The 23,311-nt window shown below is 38.6% G+C and overlaps 1 protein-coding gene across 1 annotated transcript in view; it reads right to left on the bottom strand.

Annotated features, from left to right (window-relative positions):
* MDN1 (MDN1, midasin homolog (yeast)) overlaps nucleotides 1-23,311 on the bottom strand; it is a gene marked incomplete at both ends in the record, with an annotated part of 82,657 nt that overhangs the window by 12,958 nt on the left and 46,388 nt on the right. The window contains 26 exons of the mRNA XM_009697758.1: nucleotides 136-295; nucleotides 1,787-1,982; nucleotides 2,171-2,244; nucleotides 2,689-2,798; nucleotides 3,094-3,240; nucleotides 5,094-5,218; nucleotides 5,944-6,038; nucleotides 6,267-6,362; nucleotides 7,034-7,269; nucleotides 8,203-8,476; nucleotides 9,332-9,493; nucleotides 10,471-11,167; nucleotides 12,318-12,427; nucleotides 12,631-13,012; nucleotides 13,111-13,325; nucleotides 13,472-13,642; nucleotides 14,541-14,667; nucleotides 15,831-16,062; nucleotides 16,278-16,488; nucleotides 17,608-17,728; nucleotides 18,059-18,219; nucleotides 18,927-19,060; nucleotides 19,732-19,841; nucleotides 20,466-20,598; nucleotides 21,401-21,514; nucleotides 22,548-22,768. Of these exons, the coding sequence (XP_009696060.1) occupies nucleotides 136-295; nucleotides 1,787-1,982; nucleotides 2,171-2,244; nucleotides 2,689-2,798; nucleotides 3,094-3,240; nucleotides 5,094-5,218; nucleotides 5,944-6,038; nucleotides 6,267-6,362; nucleotides 7,034-7,269; nucleotides 8,203-8,476; nucleotides 9,332-9,493; nucleotides 10,471-11,167; nucleotides 12,318-12,427; nucleotides 12,631-13,012; nucleotides 13,111-13,325; nucleotides 13,472-13,642; nucleotides 14,541-14,667; nucleotides 15,831-16,062; nucleotides 16,278-16,488; nucleotides 17,608-17,728; nucleotides 18,059-18,219; nucleotides 18,927-19,060; nucleotides 19,732-19,841; nucleotides 20,466-20,598; nucleotides 21,401-21,514; nucleotides 22,548-22,768 (4,814 nt within the window). The remainder of the gene's footprint in view (nucleotides 1-135; nucleotides 296-1,786; nucleotides 1,983-2,170; nucleotides 2,245-2,688; nucleotides 2,799-3,093; nucleotides 3,241-5,093; nucleotides 5,219-5,943; nucleotides 6,039-6,266; nucleotides 6,363-7,033; nucleotides 7,270-8,202; nucleotides 8,477-9,331; nucleotides 9,494-10,470; nucleotides 11,168-12,317; nucleotides 12,428-12,630; nucleotides 13,013-13,110; nucleotides 13,326-13,471; nucleotides 13,643-14,540; nucleotides 14,668-15,830; nucleotides 16,063-16,277; nucleotides 16,489-17,607; nucleotides 17,729-18,058; nucleotides 18,220-18,926; nucleotides 19,061-19,731; nucleotides 19,842-20,465; nucleotides 20,599-21,400; nucleotides 21,515-22,547; nucleotides 22,769-23,311) is intronic.

The following is a 23,311-nucleotide window of genomic DNA, read 5'->3' on the forward strand; positions in this document are numbered from 1 at the left end:
TGAAAATTTAACATGCGCAAAGCAGCCATGGGAAGATAGTCTGGGAAGGGAACTATGTATCTACACTTTTTCCTCATTTGTTCCATTTATGTTACAGAGGTCAATTATGGTATGGAAATCACAAGACTACTTAACCTGTGAACTGGTCAAGATTTTCCACTAGACTTAAGAATGAATTATTTTCTGTAACTGTTGTACACATTTTCTTCATTTTTTTAGTAAGCTTAGGCAGACGATACTGAAGAGATTCTGTGTGAAATGTAATGCCATCCTGACATTCTTCTGGGAGTGCCCTCTGAGAGAAAAAATGAAAGAAAATTATACACACATAGTCAAAGCTGTCTCATTTGACCATTAAGAGTAAATCACTGCAACAAGGGCTTAATTCTGCATTCATCAGAAACCTCAAAACATGCCCATGTGATCCTTTGAACAGTTCAGCACCAACACTTGAGGAAAATCACAATATATGCATGTCAGGCATACGTTAGTTTTGAAAACAACCAAATGGAAGACACTATGATCCTACTCTCTTAAGGTGTTTGTCATTACCTCTTTCATAGAGGTTATCACTGCTTCAGGTCAGCTTCCTCAGCCTTCCAAGTGCAAAGGCACATTAACCTAAATCATTAATGCCCTCAAGGCATTAGATAAGAGCACCATCACTTACTTTCCACTAGACACAAATTTAATTGCACTGCTAAAGAACAACAAAACCAGTACACAAATAGAAATTATTAAATAACAGAAGAATCCCCCAGCATGTCCAAAGCTAACCCCTAGAGTTTGTTCAATTTAAGTTTGCATGCATCTTGTTTAAGGAATGAAGACAACGTGAAACTGCAACAAGTGAAATCAACAACTCTGTTAACTATCAGTAACAGGCTTGCAAACACACACACACCCCCAACCAACCAACCAACCACATTAGATTTGCAACAGATTTCTGCCTCCTCACTCTACCCTCCTGACTGTCACAGGACAAGAGCAAAATCAGCCACCCTCCTGGTCTGAAGAAACTCAACAAAGCCTTGGAAGCTGAGAGTGACTGAGCACTTCCCACTCACCCCCAAATTCTGATGAGTACCAATTGTCTCCTTGCATATTTTTATTAATAAAAACTAATGGATGTGATAGGAATCTATTTCAGGAAGAAAATTAGTTGACTTCCTCTCTGAGCTGGACAACTTTAGAGACACACTAAACTGTGGCACTGTGGAGTAGGATTTACCACATATCAGCTAGTCCAAGGCAAATGTTCACAGTACACAAGCTGTCAGCCAACAGCAAACCTATGACAGTGTACTGCATTCCCCTATCAGGATTCAAGCTCAAAGTAATTTTATATTTAATCAGAGTTTATATACACACAAATCCTACAGCTACATGATCATTTGTCTCGGTCCTTCTTTGGGGGAAAAAAAAAAAAAAGGGTAATAATAATCTCAACTCCCAGTCCATATTACTGCACCAGTAGGGAAGTAACAAATTGCTGCAGACAATATCCAAGCAACTTGGAGATTAAATGTGTAACTGCTATCATCTCTATATCAGAGCATAGATATTGTGCCAAATTGATACAGAACATGCTTGCCTTTCTATGCTGCATTCCCACCCATCTGCACTGTTTCATAACGTTGAACACAAGTAAGACCAAAAAGTTGATGATACATTCAACAGATTTGACGTTTACATAAGATTTTTCTGCATATATCAGTGAAAAGCAACATGTAGATGAGAACAGAGAAAATATCCTTCCCACATTTAGAATAAAGAATACAGTCACCTTGGCAACATCTGTTCTAGCAGACAGAATTTTTCTTAGTGTGCTGTTTAGCCTCTGAACTTTGGACTCTCTGTTCTCAGATTCTTCCTGCTTTTGCAAGCAGTCCAGTTGCTCTTCCTTACCAATTTCCACCAAGGCAGGCTGACATGGCTCATTCAGAACAACTTCAAACTTCTTCATGAATTTAAAGAGGGTCCTAATTGCCAAATGAAACAAAAATGTTACTGGGTTTTATAATGCTGGGAATCTCTCAGCTGCTGGAAATAAATGTTTCCACTGTGTTATGAGCAGAAGAAACATTCTTGCATTCAAGTTTAACATCATAGAGAAGTCACTTAGAGAGAAGGTTCCAAATTTGGAGCTTAATTCCAAGCTCTGAGTTACCTGCGTATTTTTTCAACTGATTGTTTTATAGCCCAGAAGCTGACGTCATTCCATTTCGAAATTTTGACAAATTCCTATCAGGAAAATAAATAATCAGTGGGATTACTTATATAAATGCAATGAAGTACTTGCATATAAAAGATGATCTCTAAAGCTGATCAGCTATGATGATCTGGCGGTCTTAAAATGCAAGATATTTTAGTAAGTGAGCAACTTATTGCATAGGCATCTTATTCTATTAATATATGTGTTTATGCTAAAACTGCTGCATAGTCAAACGTTGTGAAATGCAAAGGGGCTTCACTACTGGGTAGAAACCGCCATGGCTAAATGGGACTGACCAAACATTAGAGACTTCAACCAACCCCCCCACTTCAAAAATAAACTCTTGCCAAAGAAAATGTGAAGTATAGTAGGGATTTCAGTGGCCAGAGCTATTATATACAAATTCAAATAATATCTGCTCTGTTGTTCCTTTGATTAGATCAGTACATTGTCTGAGCGAAGCTTCCTTTTACCTTAAGTTCCTTTTCTATGGGTTGGCGAAGTTCAGTGATTCTGGCCTCAACGCACTCTGAAAACTGCTTATAGTAATTGTATAGATTCCACAGGATGCTGCACAGAACATCTAGAAGGGACAGACAACAACAAGCTTCTTTTAAAACAGGATATTCTTCAGTGTCAAGAGCAGAAATGCACCCTGTTTTGTTTTGTGGGTTTGTTTTTTTTTGTGATCATGAAGCTTAGCAACACCAAAAGATGAGGTAACCTGACCAACAGTATTCTTCACGAAAATGGGAAAAACAGCAGCATAGGTTTGTGTTGTATTTATGAGCTTAGTGATCTGTTTGGAAATTCTTGAATACCTGATGGTCAGAGGTTGTCGTAAACAAGACTCAACACATGTAATGTTAACGACTTACTCTTTTTTGCTAGTTGAGGCATCAGCAACACATGGCAGTGGAAAACCAGTAGTGCCTGAAGTCGTGCATGAAACTCTCCCAGTGTAGATCCTTCAATGAAAGCTTGTAGCGTACTGACCAGTGTCTTCAGATCCATTTGCTCAGTTTCTGAAAATTGCACCAGAAATTTAGAAGGAAAGTGGGACAAAACAAAACACCCCTACATGAAAATTGTTGTCTGCACTTCATAAGCTTCCAACTAAATATCAAGTCTCTATTAGGAAAGGTTCAAGACAAAACAGGAAAGGGGCAGGGGGGGAAAGAATTCTAATCTAGTAATAAGTAAAAACAACAAACACCACACTGGAAGAAAGGAGAAGGGACAAGAGTCAGCAGCAAGATAGTGACTGAGGAGGCCAGCTACATGTCCAATTTCAGAGTGCATCAAGTATTTAGAGAATACTTGCTATTCTCTATAAAGGAATAGCTTTTTCGGTCATGATGACCCATACCACAAATTAGTCACTGCCAGTTCCTTAATTCCCCAAAATCACAAAGATAGAAATAAATCTTAGAAGAATCTGGTAGAGAATAGAGTGCCTTTAGAGCATTACCTATGGAAGAAGACATGCTGTCCACTTGGAGATGTATAATAACCCAAGGATCTGAAGCTCATCAAGTAAGTACATTAATTAGTCATGAGACTGGAAGAACCCTGCCTCATGCCAGAGGATGCTACTTTCATATTTACAATTTCATTAAATTTTGAGGAGGCAAGGGACTGAGAGCTATATTCTTTCCCCTATTTTTAAGTAATGTAAACACCTGCAGACAGATTTGCCAAGAACAGTATATATCAAAACATACTGACTGTAAGAATTCTTTTAGGTTTTATACAGAATGTTAAAAGCAGTTCAACTGCAATATGAATTACACTTTGTGCATTTAAAAAATGAGGTGCCTTTTCCAGCTGCAGATGGAGGCCCTCCTACCCTCCAGATCTGTTTGAAATGTTTATATAGAATCATTTAGGTTGGAAAGGACCTTTAAGATCGAGTCCAACTGTAAAGCTAGCACGGCCAAGCCCACCACTAAATCATGTCCCTAAGCACCACATCTACATGTCTTTTAAACACCTCCAGGGATGGAGAGGGAGACCCCCCCCCTTCCCTGGGCAGCCTCTTCCAGTGCTTGACAACCCCTTCGGTGGAGAAAATTGTCCTAATATCCAATCTAAACCTCCTCTGGTGCAACTTGAGGCCATTTCCTCTTGTCACATCATTACTTGGGAAAAGAGACCGACCTCCACCTCGCTACAACCTCCTTTCAGGTCATTGTAGAGCGTGATCGGGTCTCCCCTCAGCCTCCTCTTCTCCAGCCTAAACCACCCCAGCTCCCTCAGCTGCTCCTCATAAGTCTTACTCTCCAGACCCTTCACCACCTTCGTTGCCCTTCTCTGGAGTCGCTCCAGCACCTCAAGGTCTTTCTTGCAGTGAGGGACCCAAAACTGAACACAGGACTCGAAGTGTGGCCTCACCAGTGCCAAATACAGGGGAACAGTCACGTCCCTAGTCCTGTTGGCCACACTATTTCTGATACAAGCCAGGATGCTGTCAGCCTTCTTGTCCACCTGGGCACACTGCTGGCTCATGTTCAGCCAGCTGTCAGCTGTTCAGCACAACCGTATGTGCATGATGTACACTTACCACAGTTCTACTTTCTTTTAGATGCTTTTTACAGACGACTTTATTGTTTACACCACCTACAATGTTGGCCCTATGAGAGATACAAGTGGTTCCAGAAATAAATACCAAGTGAATTTCACTCTATATGGAAGACCCTATACAGTCATGGAAATCATTGTAGGGCAAAGGGGACAAGAAGTACACCTGAAAGTGCATTGTCAAACTCTGGCATTTAGGACCTTAATTATGCATCCTCAGTAATTGCTGGAACTGCATCACGCATTCCTCAGTAACTGCTGGAACTACATTACACAATCATATAAGGCCAGCACTTACCTTCTGTGTTTGCCTCTGTCTGTTCCTGAACATACTTCTCAATCATCTGGTAAATTGAGAACCAGTGCTTTGTGGATTTCTCTACATGCTGCTTCATAATATTGTCCAAGCTTACTGACCAGCAACTGGAAACAACAAGGAAGGGGAGAGAAGAAAAAAATTAAGCAAGAATATTGTGGGTAGTTTGGGCTCCAAAACAACACAAACTTTATTCTCTGTTTCTACTAAATTGAAGGAAAATTTTACAGGATGGAATAATCTACACATATGCTTAATATACACAATCAACTCTTGAGGATCACTGCTTTGCCACTATTATTACGAGAGAGGAAATGCAGGAACTGGGGACAGTAAAACAAAACCAGCCAGAGCCAGGTTCAGAAGTTTCTTTTCACAAAACTTGAGGCAGACTTGTGGAATTCCTGATTGAGGCATACTGTGAATATAAAAATTTTACATGGTCTTAACAGGAGACTGTGCAATAATTTTTAAGGAAAATGTAATGGGGGTTGTTAAACAGACAAAACACTGCAGGCTCAGTAAACCCTAGGATGAAATCAGGAGAATACTGGGAAAATATTAGAATGAAGTACTGTAGTTATCTGTCCTGCTTCTACTCCTCCTGAGGCATATACATACGGTCACCAGGGGCTGGACATGCTCATTCTGAGTCAACACAGCTGCTAGTTTGGCATCATCCTTCCCGCCCCACTACTGCTACTAGGACAGCCACACACACACAGAGAAGCATGTTCCATGATTAAAGCAATTCAGCACTGGAATATGTCTCCATATGGAGACAGAAGCATACAGTATCTAAGAAAAAGCAGTAGGGAAGGACAGTTCTTACTTCAGCTCCAATCTACGCCACTGAATAATCAGCTGTGTGACCAAATCAAGATGTTTTCGCAAGGACAAAGCTCGACTAGCATTTGCCTCCCAGTCCTGGAAGAAAAAGAGTTCCCCTTTACACAAAGCCAGAAATCAGTCTTTGCACAGCAAGACTCAAAGTATCCTGGATTACATTCCTACTCCTTAAACTTACAGCATGGAGCAAGTTCGCTTCCCCAAATCCTGGCAAGCAGACAGATTTCAGTTGTTTTTATCATGGTACCAGTATAAATAAGGAAGCATTAAAGAGAAAATAAAAGTTTCCCTTAGCTCTTTTCTTACCTGTGCCTTTGCAAGAAGAATTTCCAAGCCATTCAGGAACTTTGAGAGAGGACTAGAGAGTGGAAAACTCCAGATTCTGTCCATCACAACTAACAGCTGCAGAATAAAAAAACCAAGCATTCTACCTATAGTAACTGATCTTCAACAAAAGCAGTCATGTAGTTATGCTAATTTGTATTAGAAACACCCCACCCCGCCCCCGCAAGACAAAAGAATAATTTTTTTGTATTTTAAACTGCTTCCTTGTTTTAGTATAAGCTCACTGGTAGCTCAGTGAAGGCCAGTGCACTCGGGCAAGGAGCACAAATGATCAAATGCGAAGAGTTCCGATCAATTCTGACTTTCTGCATTACTCTAGGAAATAGAACCTGAGGGCCATACAAGCCCCATAAGTGGGACCAAAGACATCAGTTTTAAAGAACTATAAAAGAAACCATTTTGGAAAAAAAAAAACCAGGAGCCCAAACAGCAAAAGGCCTCAAGAATCTTTGAGATATGGTAGATTGAAGATTGCTTAAAGCTGTAAGATCAGAGTAGGCAGTGAACACCAGTTAACATTTCCTAACTAAAACAGAACAGCTAATAATACCTAATACCTCTTAAGAAGAAACAGGTATGACTTCAAAACATCTGCATGAGTAATACAGACAACATCTACGCAAGTGTATGCATGCACATGTCTTTGCATAGCTATACCCATTATTTACACGCAAATGCAATTCTAAAATGCTCCAGTTTTCCCCAAACATTTTTTGAGGTGTTTTTACCTGCACAAGTACTGGATGCTCCGGCCATTCCTGCAGTAGCCCTTTTACTTCTTTAGCAAAATTATCAAGTACTGGTTGGCACTGTCGTACTTGCTGGATATTAGGATGCTGGTAGAAGTCATATGGGCCATCTTGCTGCAGCACAAGATCTGAAGTCAACTCCTCAAAAAAGGTATTTTGAAGAAGAGTGCTAACTAGAAGTTGGCTTCCCAAAAGACTACTGTTCATTTCTGCACCTAGGAAGTAAAAAAAGGAAGACATCACAAATGTTATTAATTCTTTTTTCACTTGAATGGATTTTTTTTTTCCCCCTGTATCCCAACCCTTAGCATGTTATATACTACAAGGACATAAGAATATGCCACACATCAGCAATGAGATGGGAGTATGGAACAAAAGAGACATATTTAAAAGTTTACATTCTCTATTTTATCAAATTTTCATATAAAAGTAAAATCGGCATCCTAAAGATTGGCTGTGATCTTGTCAGACCACCACAGTTCCTCTGTGCATAAATTCACATCAAGGAGATATTTACTACAAAATTAGTAGCAAAGCTCTGTGAAAAAGTAAACTAACACACACACACACACAAATCACATATATTACACCTCAGGTATGAACACAAAAATAAGTTACTGTAGAAACAGTAGCCCTTATCTGCTGCTTCTTAACTGCACACATACATTTATTAGATTAGAACTGAAGTATAGTCTGCTTTGAGAAGTTATGATTCTGAGGTCTCGCACATTGTTATAACATTTTACACGTCAAGTGTGCCAAAATTCAGGGTTTAAAAAAAAACCACAGCACTTTTTAAAATTTTTATTATAGAGCCTCCATTTAAACCAAATTTATTATGAACTTAATTGTGAATTTTACTCCTGGGAAATTTCTGCAAGTGCATCATCTTCCACAGTATTCAATTTATTCTGAAACTGTGTTAGTCATATATCAACAAATGAATAAAAAAAGTTATAAAAGAATGAAAAATCAAAGCATTCCACTAAGACAATTCTGAACATGGGGCAAATTTTTTTGAAAAACAAAATTCTGTTTTGTACATTTCTCCCATAATAGGTCTGTTTCAAGACCTGCAATACGATTAATTTCAAACAAATCATTACAAAGTTAAACCTGCACATCTGAAATATTGCTAGCAATCTTACCAATTAAAGGATAGAACTGCGACACCAGGCATGCACCGGTCTGATAGCAGGAAATAAATGTACTGAAATAATGTTTGGCTTGATGAGAAGGCAGACTCTGTCGATACCACAGGGATCGAGCAAAGTTTAAGCACAACTGTTGATGAACTATCATTACTGTTTGCATAGAGCTCTTGGACAAAAGGGCTCTATCAATTTCCAGCTGGTCTTCCAATGGATCTTCAGTTTCCATTTTTTCTTCCAGGCTTGGCTGAGCTGTGATATCTTCAAAATCCTGCAAATTACACGATAATCCCAAATCAATTATAATTTCTTCCTTTAATGCCTCCCCTCCCCATCTCCCTTTTTGCACTTTTTGGGATTGCAACGATATGCTAATGATTTGGAGCTGGCACTATATAGACAGACTGCCTGCCTCACAGCTCAGATGTCAGTTTGCAAAAGAACACAAGTGAACAGAACAATTAAGGGCATAACCACAGCAGGCAAGAGTACAGTATGGTGTTCCCTGAGATGCTGCCAACTAAACTTCTTCCAGAAAAAGCAGCAGCAGTCGTATCTGCTGATAAACCACCTCAATGCTGTTTGGTCACCTGAAGACCTGAACTATTACATCCCAACAACACAATGACACACATAATTCTCTCGTGAATTTCTGTACTGCATAACGTGGCTTGGTGGAGACAGACTTCAGAAGTCGTTCAGTAATGCAGGCCAGTCAAATTTGAAAAAAAATCTCACAGCTTTATTTAATCAAGGAGATTAGCCTTCTTCACAGGTAATAAAATCTCAGATGACCTTACTTGCTAAATGAATCAAATTCCAGAATTTTACAACAAATAACTAATTATATTGTCATTTAGTTATGTAACCTGGGATTATTCACTTGAACTGGAATACAAACCGTTTCAAGTCCGGAAATTAATTCCAGAAACTTTCTACAACCAGAAGGTAAAATAGACTAAAAGCACAGTACTTAATACCTTTCTATCAAAATCTACGCCACATTTTTCTTTTGGCTGAAGGAAAAACCATTTCATTTCCTCATCTCATTTTAGTTATAGCATGTATTTTCAGGAGCTACCTCAGACATAATTTTTACGTTTCTTTACAGAGTTACAACTGTTACCTTTTCATGAAGGGGAAATAGCCTCCTAAATTCTTTTTCTTCCTCCTCTTCTTCAGTTTGTCCTTTCCCATGACTTTTACTTCTATATCTGTACAGACTGCTTTCTATTGCCTCCCGTTCTTGGGCACGGCGTTCCTGTTCATCCCATTCATTTATAATTGCCTAATGAAACACAAAGCAGCATGCTTTAACAGCAGTTAATGTTTAAAATCACCTCATATTTCATCAAAGAGGCAGCATCTATCTTGTTTGGCTCTTTCCTCCTCTACAGTCTACAGTATAAATCAAAGCCATCTAACTTAAAGGAAGATTTGTGAATTGCCCTCTCAACAAACCAATGAGGAAAAAGCACAGAAAACAGTATGCAACAGAGTGCTTGGCCAAATTCTAGTCTCCTTTCTTAACCATTTCATAAAGAAACTCTCTACAAAGTTTGGTTTTGGTTGTTTTTTTTTGTGTGTGTGGTTTTGGGTTTTGTTGATTTTTTTAATAAATAAAATCTTTGTTAACCATTACAAGCTATGATTTTATGCCTTGATAAATCCAAACAAGTTAAAATTATCTTTTATCAATTCATTGGAAAAAAAACTGAAATTTTAAGAACATTCTACTGACAGTTATCAAGGTAGAATCATAGCATGGCTTTAGTTGGAAGGGACCTCCAGAGGTCATCTCGTTCCAACCCCCCTGCCATGGGCAGGGACACCTTTGATTAGACCAGGTTGCTCAAAGCCCCATCCAACCTGGCCTTGAACACTTCCAGGGATGGGGCATCCACAGCTTCTCTGGGCAACCTCTGCCACTGCCTCACCACCCTCACTGGGAAGAATTTCTTCCTTATGTCCAATCTAAACCAACCCTCTTCCAGTTTAAAGCCACTGCCCCTTGTCCTATCACTACAAGCCTTGGTAAAAAGTCTCTTTCTGTTCTCCTTATAAGCCCCTTATATATACTGAAAAGCCACAATAAGGTCTCCCCTAGAGCCTCCTCTTTACCCTTCTTCAGAGGAGGGGTGCTCCAGCCCTCTAATAATTTTTGTGGCCCTACCCTAGACCTGCTCTAACAGATCCATGTCTGTCTTGTTCGGGGGGCAAGGTAGTTCAGTGCAAGAATCCTGGCCACTGGCACTCAGAAGTTACCTGACACAGATGTCTAAAAAGCTGCAGAGATTTCTGGTCCATCTCTCCTCTGGATAGTACATGGCATCGAAGATGCAACAAAGCATTCACTAGGAGCTGTTCCAGAGTTGGGCACGGCTGCTCTACTCCCTCAGACTCTCCTTCATAGTGCTTCAGAGAAAACTTTTTAAGCCCATGAAGGACCTCAACTGAATTCACCGAGCATAAAATTTCTGCACGAGCAAAGTAAGTGGGGAAGGCACGGCCAACAGAAGGAAATGTCAACAAAGAAGTGAGGAGGTTGGTGAGATCAGCTGGACGCACAAAACTTTTGAGCGCTGCATAAACTTCAGAAGCCACTAATCGCATGCCATGTTGCAACTGTAAGATGGCAGCTTGCAGTGGAATGATGGCATCAGGGAATACAGCATACTCCTCTGCCAGGTGTTTTCTAAACTGATGGTGTGATTGTTGCCAAGATGCTTCTTCATTCAACAGGTTTTGTATTGCCTGAAGTGATTTAGGTCTTTCCCCACGGAGGAACTGCAGAAGGCGGGTTGTAAGATCTTGGACTGAAGAAACTCGTGCTATGCTGTTGATGTACTGGTGAGCCTCCTGGTATAAGCAATCATAGGATGGAGCTGGAGGCCTGAAGGCCTTTTTTCTGGAAAGACTGCTTATTTGCTCCTTCAACCTTTGCATTCTTTCATGCAACAGTCTGTTAAGAAATAACACTGATCAGTTTAGACATGTATTTCATATAAACAGGTTTATATACATATCTAACATAACAGTTAGATATATATAAAGATTCATCAGAAATATTCTGCTAATTTGTGTGAAACAGCAAATAAGGAAAAAACAAGAAGCAACACCCATATAGAATGCATATGTACTTCTCTTCTTCCCCCCCCCGCCCCCGACTTCAACACTTCAATTACTTTTTTGCTTGGTACCCGATAGCTCTGTGAGCATTAAGGAAAAAGTAGCATTACTGGAAGTAACTGGTAAAACTCAGCCATTCAGAACTTGCTTTCAATGACTATTGTTCTCTTTAAGCAATAGCATAGAACTATCAGATCCTCTATGTGTATAATAATGAAATAAAAAACTTCCATTAATAGTGAAAAATCATGAATAATACCCAGTTTTTATCTCCATGTATAAGGAACACCTGGAAACCTGCACAAAGGAGAAATCTCTGTTCACTTAAAATTTCCTCCTCAAGTTCCTCAGGTTAAAAAAACCAAACCAACCAACAACAAAACCCCCCAAAAAACCCCAAAACACCACCAACAAAACAATGGCTACAAATTCTGAACGTCAACAGTGTACTCTATGTGATAAGAAATTTAATTCGTCCACAGCACCACAGGCAGGGGCTGTTGCTAAAATACACATCTGGAGATTTCTGCCCAGTACAATCAGTCTAAGAACTCTGCAAAATAGCACTGACATCTACCAACGCCTTGAAGAGTTAGTGTGATAGATACACATTCCATCTCATTTCAATTTGTTGATAACATTGTCACATTTTAATGAAACTGCCATAATTTAGATGTATGACTTAATTTTCACTTCTGGGCATAGCTTCAACGTTATCAACATATGAAGGCCACTGCTTTAATTGTTCTATTTACAGCAGTACAAAGTGTGTACAGAGAATTCAGTCACTGTAAGTAAACAGAACAGCTTCTGTATTTTTCTTTACCACCTCAATTTGCCAATTGATACTTAAAAATCAGCAACTCTAATTTCTACAGAAGAACATAAAAATTGTAAAGTTGTGGAGAAAAGCTTTGGAGCCTGAGTATCCAAAGATGAAATTTCCATACTAAAAGAGAAGAGTTAACTGTCTGAGATGTTACCTGAGATGGGGATGAATATAGTTGCTGACTGCTTCATCTTCAATACTTTTTCCCGTGTGCAGCTGAGATGAGAAATCATTTGTTTTCCATTCACACTCCAGTTGGTATAACTAAAAAGGAAAGAATAAACCATTCTTTGAGGTTCTAGTTTTGGTAACCAAGTAGGTACATCATCTTCTTGGACATTAAAAGAAGTTTTAACTATATAGTGTAAAAATCATGACACAGGTTTGCCCAAGAACACCCAAGCCAAACTCCTTTGTGTTGATTTTATACATTACAGAGGGAAAAGTCAGCTCAGCTCCACACTCACCTCTTCTTTTGCATACTTGAGCTTGTATTCTCTTTTAACAGCTGGATCAAACCTGGTCTGTGGAAGCCACACCTGGATCTGGACCAAACCAATATTCACCCAGAGGCTTCCTCGCCAAGCTGCCTCTGGTAACTCCTTAAGCCCTTCCCCAAAGAACTGCTGCAAGCAAGTGAGCAGGAGAAACAGGAATTCTTTAGGAAGTAACTCCTGATCAGTGATGCTTTTAAGTATCTTGAGAAGGTACTCATATGCAACAGGATCCTTGAGGTAGAGCTTCTCACAGCACTCCAAAAATTCTTCTTGAAAATCCACTGGAACCAGATCTACCAGGGCAGCGAGTTGTCTGCTTAGCATTATTCCTTGTAGTCTAGCATCTGTGTACCTGGAAGCAAAGGAATGACAAAAGTTTGCACATGGTAAACAAGCTTCTGTAACGTGCCTGATTTAAATAACGTGTATGTGGAAGAGAGGTCTTAATACCTAAAACCTGCTACTGAAGACACAGCCAGGTTGGTCCACAGTGCTGTGCTGACTTCATGAAGTTGCTGTGCTCTCTCCATCCATTCTCCCAGTGTCACATGGGATGATGACAGAACAGGAAGCCCACTCACATCCCACTGGCTTGTCTTGCTGCTGCTAGTTAGAATTTCAAAGAAGCACTTTGAGAAAACGGCTCGGGTCAAAATACCTGGGCCCTAAATTAAGAGATTAAGAGTTAGATTGTTCAGATGCAACTTGCACTGACTATGCTAGAACTTACAGTATTGCTTTAGAAAGCTGTGGAATTACTTAATAAAAGAGTATTCAGCCTAGTTGTTTGATTAGGTCAGAAGAGACAAACCTTCATAGAACAGTTCATAGGGGATTTAGAAAAGTTCTTTTCCTCTGTTGCAGGTAGTGGCCTCCAAGTCAACCAGTAGTCTGGGTCCATGGTGAAAGTACTGCTCCAAAAGGAAGCTAATGCAGCATTAACTAGCTGAGATGATAGAACAGACATTTCTTCAGGGGATATCTAAGGAGAGAGAAAAACCTAGAGCTGAGAATAATTTACAGGGAGCAAAAGAGAACCAAGCACACACACACACAAAAAGAGTAGAGTATGATACTGTTTTTCAGTAGGGATAGTATAAGATATTCCTCAAGAACCTTTTCAAATTTACAGAGTGTTTGCTTGCGACTCTTCTCAACAAAAAGAATACACTTCACCGCCTCCTGTCTGTAAAATATGCAGCAGGTTTACAGAGCAAGTTTTCAGAATACAGCCTCTACTCTATGACTATGCAACTCTTTGTTACAATACACAAAGTTGCCTAAGCATGAAACAGATAAAGCTATCCGATATACTGCTTCGAAGCATTTGAAGTGAACCTGCTGATTTACTGAGCTTTGTGGGAACACAACAACTACTGTATCATAGCTAAATGCTACCAATCAGAATTTCTCTGACATTTCAAATGCCCTACGGAAAATGCATCAAGTAACTGTCTCAGTCAATTTGATTGGTAGCACAGACCTAAAAAAAAATTAGAGGCACAGGAATAGAAGCAAATATTTTTCAGCATAAAATTACTTTGAATACATAGATACAATGGTTGGCACCTGCCATTCAATCAATTTCCTGTTTTCCATTAGATCATAGATGGATGAATGGAACAATACTACCAAACTAGATCATATAGAACTATGTTATTTAAGACTTCATTGTGTTTTATTTATGTTTTAATGTTGTGTTTTAATTATGTTTTTTGCAGGCTCACAGTTAATAACTTTTCTTATTAGAAGAAGGAACAGTTATTGTCAGGCACAGGTAGAAAAACTGCACGTCAAAAAAAATCTTAGAGAGATATACCTATTTTGAAGAGTCTATTGAAAACTGCTGCAAGACTAATTAAACTGAAACTTATTCTTACTTCATTAAGGTGTAACAAGTGCCACAGTCCAGACAGCTGGTGAGAAGCAGCTGGTGTCAACTTCAGAGAAAAAGCTATAAGCTGAACTAGATCTGAACACATGCTGAGTTCTTGACTGCAGTTCTCCCTGTAGCAGGCAGAAGAAACACAACCTAAGTAATGCATAAGCAGGGCACATAAAATAAATCATTTGGACAGTAAAATAAATTAAGAATGGCAGGCGAAGTCACAATAACGAAGACTGCCTGAAAGGCTAAAGTGACAGCATTTTAGACACTGGAGAAGAACAAGCACTCAAATAATACTCAAAGCACTTGCATCCCTCAAAGTTGGCAAAATCTAAATACAACAGAAAGGGGAAGAATTGGAATCTTCTGTAGCTATAAACTACATGTTCAGCAAAACATACAAAACATTTGGAGATAAAGCTGGAAGACGGGTTATAGTTCTTGTGAAAATCAGAACTTTGCTGAATTCAAGAGTGAATCAGTGATTCTAGGAGTCTCATTGCACAAAAAATTACTTTCATTGAAATCAATAAATGAAGAGCTCTCTTTAAAGGAATGGTAAAACTGTCAAACACAAACAAACTTGGCCCCTTAAAACAAAACTAACACATCTTAAAGTAAATTAACATTATTAATTTATGAGTATATGCATGTAGTTCACACAAAAGGAAGCACACATGCCAGTGTACTTTCTCCATCACCAGGTCTAATTCAGTCTTTCTGCAGCAGCCCCCAGCAACATTGTGATAAACATCTTCATGTCAATTCCTAATATGAAGGACTCTTCCATTTCACTAAAAGACAAATATTATGTATTTCCAGAAGGAAAATACTATTTATCATTTACTACATAAAAGGTTTCAGTTTTCTTCCACCTATAATCCATTCTACTATTAGTAAAGCAATTGCTGGAGTCTAATGTGCATACTCCACTGGGCTTGGACATCAGCATTTCTACATTTGCATCAATAAAGTAAGTTAGAAAAGAAGAAAAGTACTTCCTCAATATAACAGTAAACTACTCCTTTCCTGATACTTTTTGTAGCTGCCCAAATGGAATTCAGCATGCAGACAAGGAGTGCATAGGCATTCGTATACATAAATGTATATAAGCATGTGTGCACCACAAATATATGCACATATACACAGCTACATATATAATATTTATGTACCCACACAGAGATTTACATACAGATGTAAAGCACCAAAGTTACAGCTTTTAGCTAGGGATTTTGAATCTCATGAAAGGAATATAGGATTACTTTCTCCAACCTCTTCTTACCTTCTTGCACAAGCCTTGGCTACATAATCTGCTGTCAGTTTGTACTGCCAGAGCACGCCTAGGTATTCCATTGCAGGCCACAGTTGAACTCGACTGCAGAGCTGGTTTAACAAGGCAGGGTCTAACTGGTTGGAGAAGGTATCTTCAGTAAATCTTTCTTCTGAATGACTATATGTAACTCCTTCTGTTCTCAGTTGTGAATGTACAGCTTTCAAAAAAATCTTTAGTTGACCTGTTTAAGAAAGCATAAGAGGCACACAGATGCGTGTACTGTATTTCTTGCCAGTGAATATTTCACATCCTTTCCATTCGTATACAAAAGTAAGAGGCACACAGATGCATGTACTGTATTTCTTGCCAGTGAACATTTCACATCCTTTCCATTCGTATACAAAAGGAATGGATATGGCAGAAATCATCCTGTTGGGCTCTTCAAGTGTTACCTACCCAGACTAATATCTTCTAAATGATTGGCTCTAATTATCAGGCCACCAGCTTGCAGCAACGCTTTCTTCATTTTCCATCCAGTGGCAGCAATTTTCAGACAGCACATTTTTTCCTGCCATCTACTTTCTCCAAAGGCCAATCTTAGGTCCAAGACGTTAAGTGGTTTGCTGAGAACTTTTAAGTGAGAAAAACATTCCATGCCCAGTTTATCCTGGAAACAAGATAAGGACATTTGAACAAGTGGCAACTTGTTTCAGCAATGCTAACAAAACAATAAACAAGATATGTGATGGCAGTCAAAACTAAGATTTCAAATTCACATGCACATGACTGAAGTACAAGTATATATAAACCAACCTGCAACAACAAAACCAAACCAATTCTTTTGTAGTCCTACTCAACACAGAAGGAGGACAGAAATTGGAATAGTTGGCCACAATTCCTCCTTGTAAGTTTTTTCATGAAGAAACTGCATAGATTATGCAGACAAACAATACTTCAACATGGCAACTTACTTAAACTAAGGGCAATAAATACACAAAAAAGCCAGAAGCTACTGTCACTTAAAAGAATGTGCAGTTTACACCTACAATTTAAATACATTTGGATGCCTAGAAAAATCTCCCAAAATTCTTAGCAAGCACTGAATGTTCTTCAGCATCCCACAAAGTAACTATATGCATTTTTGAACAGCTGAGTATCTTTGAGAGATAAGGACATAAAAACCTAGGTCTAATTACTAATCACCAACATGAGCAACCTACGTGATTATTTGTGCCCTGCTTTTAAAAAGGGATTTATGTTCTTTAGAAAATGTTACTGTAAGATTTTTTTTTTTTTTTAATTGAATGACAACAATTGCTGAAATAACTTAAGAAAAAACAAAACAAAACAAAACTGTCAAAGTTAAGAGGCCTTGTCTTGGTAAGTCACAAGGCAGTCGCATCCTATGCTGTATAAAAGGAAGTAAATGACCTATTCTATATACACACATATTCACTAAATAAGCAAGTGGCATACTGATATTCACATGTCTCCAGAACAGAGCAAGGAGTAACATTTTAATGCTTGGGCACTACTCTGTATTAAATAACTGCTATCTATACAAAGCATAATTAACAGGAGAAATGCCATCTGGGTAACTGATATATTTCACAAAAAAGATGTGCATTAACACTTGCTGAAACTGTCTTTTTAATCAATCTAACAAGTCCAAAGGAATGTATTTTTGCTGGCCTGGAAAGCAAGTGATGGAAATCTTTATAATTATTTTTAAGCATATTTGGACATCGCTGGAAATACAAATCTTTTGCAAACAGAGTACTGATACCTTAAAAGGAAGAGGTCTTCCTAGAGACTTCTGTAATATCTTCATATTGGCAAAAATACCAGCAGGATTGGCCAAGCAGCTCTGAATCTGCTGTGAAACAGACTGAATTTCCTTGGAACCCCTTGTAGATAAAAAAAAAAGGGGGGCGGGGGGAAGCCCACACAGTTAACTCAGAAGTTTCAGAAACAAGGCAAAAGGATGTATGAGAAAGGAAAGTCCCTTCTCTTATCCTTCCACTAAAGGGGCAAAAATTCTAGATGATCATTTCAGCAAGCAGAAACCCAATGATAAGAAACTTGAATTTTAAAAATTAACAGCTATTTAATACATTGTACTTGCATCGCTAATAGAACACAACTTGGACACTAATGGCAAACAATGCTCATTAGCTATAATACTAAAGAGAGTAATTTATACAGCCATTTAACAGAAACAGATCAAAGCCACTCACTTGTGCTGGTCTGATCCAATAAGCATCTGAGGAATTCTGTCGATTAGATGCTTCATAACCCAGTGCCAGTGCAGAGACAGAAGTGACAACCCTGGTGAATCCACTGTCAGAGTGCCAGAGACTGCCCAGAACCGGTCACGCCACAGCAAGCAGTATAAAATCTAGCAACAAGTCACAAAGGTAATAGTTTTCCCATTGCTGCATGTTACAGAATACCTTGTACTTCAAGCAAGAAAAAAAGCAAAACCACCATTAACTACATTAACTTTAGACTCACACAATGCTTTGTATTTAGTGGTACACAAACAGTACTCAACTATATGTCCTCTAAAAATACCACATGGCCCTACTGGCAGGTTTGACTACCCAAGTCAAAACCAAGCAATGCCCGCACCAAGTCTACAATGTCATTGTCAGTCCTCAGCAAAATGATCTTCATGTTCTCAAAAGGGAAAAGGAGAAGTGAACCACCCCGTGACCTGCATGTCAGCTGTCCGGGTTCAGGTATCTTTATCTGAGATAGATGTGGATACTCCTTTTATCATCAGTAGAGAGAAACAGGCACTTTTACAACACAATTCGTATCATCCTAAGCAGGCAGAGAAGGCTTGATGATCAAGTTCAGCAATGGACATCTACGTCCAAGGTGTGTACATTTAGGTAAGATAATTCCCACCCCTAGTATCTGCAGGCTGAAAACCTACATTCCACACAGAAGAAATGAGAAGACAGAGCACAAATACAGCCATTGAAACAAACATGATCATTTGCCTGGTTTATTTCATGGTCCCTGAAACTAAAAATAGTGTTCTGCACACAATCTCTTTTCACCTAACTTCCATACATATACTACAAAAAGTCTACTCACATCATGCATGTCATCATCACTTAAGGCCACCTGAGTAGACTTCACCCACTGAAACACAAATGCATCCCAAAGTTCAAAGAAAGCAGCAAGGTTGACCACGATTGCATGAGGGAGACAGTTGTAACTTCCTGGATCTAAGGTTTAGGGAAGAAGAAAAGAAAGGGAGAGACTGAATACTCCACATGATGTGTAACAGTCGATTTCTGATCACTAGATCCTCTCTGCGGCTAGTGGGGAAAACAAACAAACTGAAAATATCTAAGAACTGAAGTAATAAAAGTAGTCCTTCACTATTTGCACAATTCTCCATTACCTCTATGAATTTAATATTAAAAAAAAATCCATGAGGGAAGCATTGATCAAGTGCTTCTATGCAACATACTAACTTAATCACTGAATTTTTCCCCTTTGTTTTAGGAGTAAAACATCTTTCTTACAAAAAACAATAGAAAGAGAATTAGAACAAAAGCACGTCTGAAGAACTTGACTGTTCTTACCAGTCAAAGACAAAATGCTATTCCAGTTTCTCTCCACCATCATCCTAAACGTTAGATAATTAAGAGAGAAATGACATTCACTCATTACCTAGTAGAGGTTGGACATAAATGCTGTAGCATAAGTTATATCTAATTTAAGAATAATGCATTACGTATCGTATTAGTCCTCACCTGACTGCTTTACTGACACAATCTTTCTTCGCACATTCAGGACACACCATGTTTAAAGTATACATTTCATAACAGTGCAAATTAATCCTATTTCCAATTGACCATATAAGCAAAAGGAACAGTGAAAATCAACCCACCTTTGCGGAAGTCTAGAGACATTCTTAAGACACTGTTTCTTAGCTTCTTGCTGGTAATCAAATTCTTCTCAGTGTAGCTTCTTTTTTCTCGGTCAAGAAATAATACTGCCCTGAATTAAAAAAAAAGTTGTTAGAAATTCAGTACCATTTTAAACCTCTGCCTTACGAGAATGGTGAACTACAAAGTTATATTTGATATTTTACTGTATTATGAAAAAAAAAAAAAATCAAGTGCAGCATAACTAACTGCTTGAATATGGTTTCTGCAGAAGCAAGCTTCACAAAGAGCAGATTCCTGACCTCAGCAATCACCAGGAAGGAAAAAGTAGTGAGCTACTGAACAGATGCAACTCCACGCTTCCTTATACTGTAACTACAAAATCTGTGTACTCCTATTAGGAAAAGCAGTACAAATCCAAAAGCAGGGCAACTATTTAAGTTTTATGTCAGAGATTTCACACTGCTGCTTCTGCCTCTTTTATGCTTTATTCCACAGTTCTGGTTTGTCCTTGAAGTACTCCAACCTACATGGAATGCTGGGAGCCCTGCTCCTTGTATTAAGTGATTGGTTTTAGTCTGCATCTACAGAAAACAGAACCAAAGAATTTAAATATCTGTACAAAACCTCTCCCTGGTATCAAAACCTGAAAACATACTTGGCAGATAGCACAAGTGTTTATACAGCACTGATTACAGTCATTAGGCAGTCTTCACAAGTTTTTTTTGTAACCCACCGATTTGCTACAGACTTCAAAAGGATTAGAAGCTGATCTGTGTGTTCCATTTCTGTATCGAAGTTCATCGAATTTCTAATGATATCTAAAAACTGCATATTCCATCTTGGGTCCAGAGGCATCACATGTTCATCTGGGAAGGCAGACAAGACAGGACAGCAGTGGAAATGTTATTCAGTGAAAGACTTTCCTAGATCCTCCTGCCTATGCAAGAACATCAGGGAAAGAAAGAAGGAAGCCTAAGAGAAAGGAAGAGACTTAAGCTCCCTCACTCCAGATACCAACACAGAAAAGCATTAAGTTGACTGCACGTTCACAGAACAGTGAAAGTAATTAACCAGTGGTCAGAGTACCCAAAAAGACAGCCTGGAAACTGAAGTCCAATTCCCTTTTCCTTCACAGTTCAGGCAAGATATCTAGGACCATCCATAAAGGGTCCAGTGTCACTGTACGTAGCTTTCATGCACTTAACAAGCTTGGAAAGGAAACCACAGGGCTGAGCTCCCTGTAGAACACCAAGGGAAAACTATAGGCTTCAACATAGGTTTCACATGGGCCAACACAATAAATCCTGGAAAAAAAGTCAGGATGCCTAAACTATCCAGTCAGAAAGGCAGTAGATATATGCATCATTCTTAAGAACATCGCTGAACTCTAGGCTGTAGGAATACACCTGGGTCACAGATACACAGTCAGGATTCATAGTCATAGCACTCATATCTAATTTGCATAGGATGAATGCATTTAATTGCCATATTTTCAAGTTCTGGACAGCAAGAATGGCTTTTTTGTCATGTCTTTTGCAACAGAAGCAACGTATAATTAGAACTTAGCCTTTGTTTTGTTATACACATTTCCTAAGAAGGGTTGCAGTATGTTCAGAGAACAAATAAAGGAAGCATCAATGTCTTACACTGATTTTTTTTCACAAGTACCTGTCATAGTTGGCTGTAGCAATTTGATCATGTTACTGACTCCAGATGAGAGGGGACCAGCATAGAAACTACCAAGGGCTACAGCACCTGCTTCCAGCTGAATCCGCACTGGATCTGTAGGTGAAGAGGAGAGAGCATAAGTGTAAAAGAGAGAACACTTAGTACAAATAAATGAAAATAACTTCAACTGAGCCAGCACAAGCAGCCTGAATCTCATCTGTGCATGCACTCTGGACACGCTGGTTGCTCTTATTTTGTATTAGCTCCAAGAGGTCTTAAAAGCAGTCAGAATATCATGGCCAAAGAGATAAATCCAGTAAAGAGTTCTAGTTAAACTAATGATACTTCATGTATGCTATTAAAAAAAATGGTTTGTGAAAATACATGAGTTTAAACCTTCAAATCTTCCTCTCAGTACATCTGTTCTATTTTGTGCCAATTTTTTTTTTTTTTTTAAAAAAAAAAAAAGCACCTAAGAGCATACCTGTCATTAAAGTAACTTTCTAGATATTTTCTAGTTTATAGACACACCTGCCTGGAAAGACAGCAAGATCAAGGGGAAACAATCCCATTCATGTAGGGACAATACAGTCTGAGATTTCACACCATAAAAGGAAGCTAAGTGTGTGAATTACTTGCCTAAATTCTCCACAAGTTTAATGCAATTAATGTAATTAAGCAATGAATACCTCATCTCAGCTGCTATCCTGAATGTTCAGGCAACACAGCTTCAGGAAATCTCAGTTCTGCAGTTTCCTGGCTTTCTAATCATTTGTATTTTGTCACCAAATAAACAGAAGGCATTTTACTATCACTACCCCCAAAAAAATAGTGAAGAGAAAGGCATATTTGCTTACATAGACCAAGAGATATCCAAAAGTAACTGTAATTCAGAAGTAGTACAAGTTACATGCATGCTTGAATAATAAAAGGCATTGCTTAGTCCAAAGTCTCCTGTTGTCCTTAATATGCACAACTTGTTTCCTGTCTCTCTCTGGAGCCTCAATGCCCTTGTTTTAGAGCGGATGGTTGAGAACTTTCATATCAGATCATTTGAATCGTCTGGATATTTTCATAGAAGACTTAACGATTTGTGAAAATATAATAAATCAGCCCTTAGGAAAAAAAAAGTTCAATAATTACATACCAAGCACCTGTGGCAGATTTTTGGCTAAGGAGTTAAGCCATTTAACTCTCAATGTCCAATCTTGATTGGTTGCCTTTTCTATGAATAATTTCACTGAAGCCTGGAAAACTTCCATTTTATCCATCCAGTCTGCATCTATCTCAACAGCACTGAATTTGAGACTCTCAGGATTAGTGGACTGCATAATTTTTTTAAGATCTTGCAGAGTCAGTGGTAGCGTCCTGAAACACAGAGAAGTGAAATCCAGCAATCAAGGGCTCAAACTGCCAGTTCCATGAAAAAACATATTTTTAAGTCAAACTACTTAGCATGCAACCATCTTCAGGCAAGAAGGCAGCAATGCAATTTCTTTATTTAGTTTTAAAGCCAGTTTCCAACTTCAAATCAGTTTGAGGTGTCTACTATTAGGAACTCTCTATTGCCAAAAATTCACTCAGTGCCAGAAGTGAATATGCATAGCATTTCACTGAGAAATTATACTTGATTTGTGCACTAGAATGATATATGAAGGTAAGTTAAAAAAGACAAAGATAGGAGAGAAGTATAATTGATAAAAAAAATCCAGCGTGTTGCTAAGGTTTTACAATTTCAACATTGTATCTTAGTACTAACTTCTGCAGCTTGTTCTTTCACTGGAAGCAACCACAGTACCTGTTCACAGTAGGTCACTAAGCAAAGCAGGCAGGCAGGAAGATGTTGTGAAAATAGCAGTAATATTGCACAAGAAATCATTAAAAGAGTTTTTGCATATGACCCCTGCACAT

Source organism: Cariama cristata, unplaced genomic scaffold, assembly GCF_000690535.1.
Source record: "Cariama cristata isolate BGI_N322 unplaced genomic scaffold, ASM69053v1 scaffold8493, whole genome shotgun sequence".
Taxonomy (NCBI): Eukaryota; Metazoa; Chordata; class Aves; order Cariamiformes; family Cariamidae; genus Cariama; species Cariama cristata.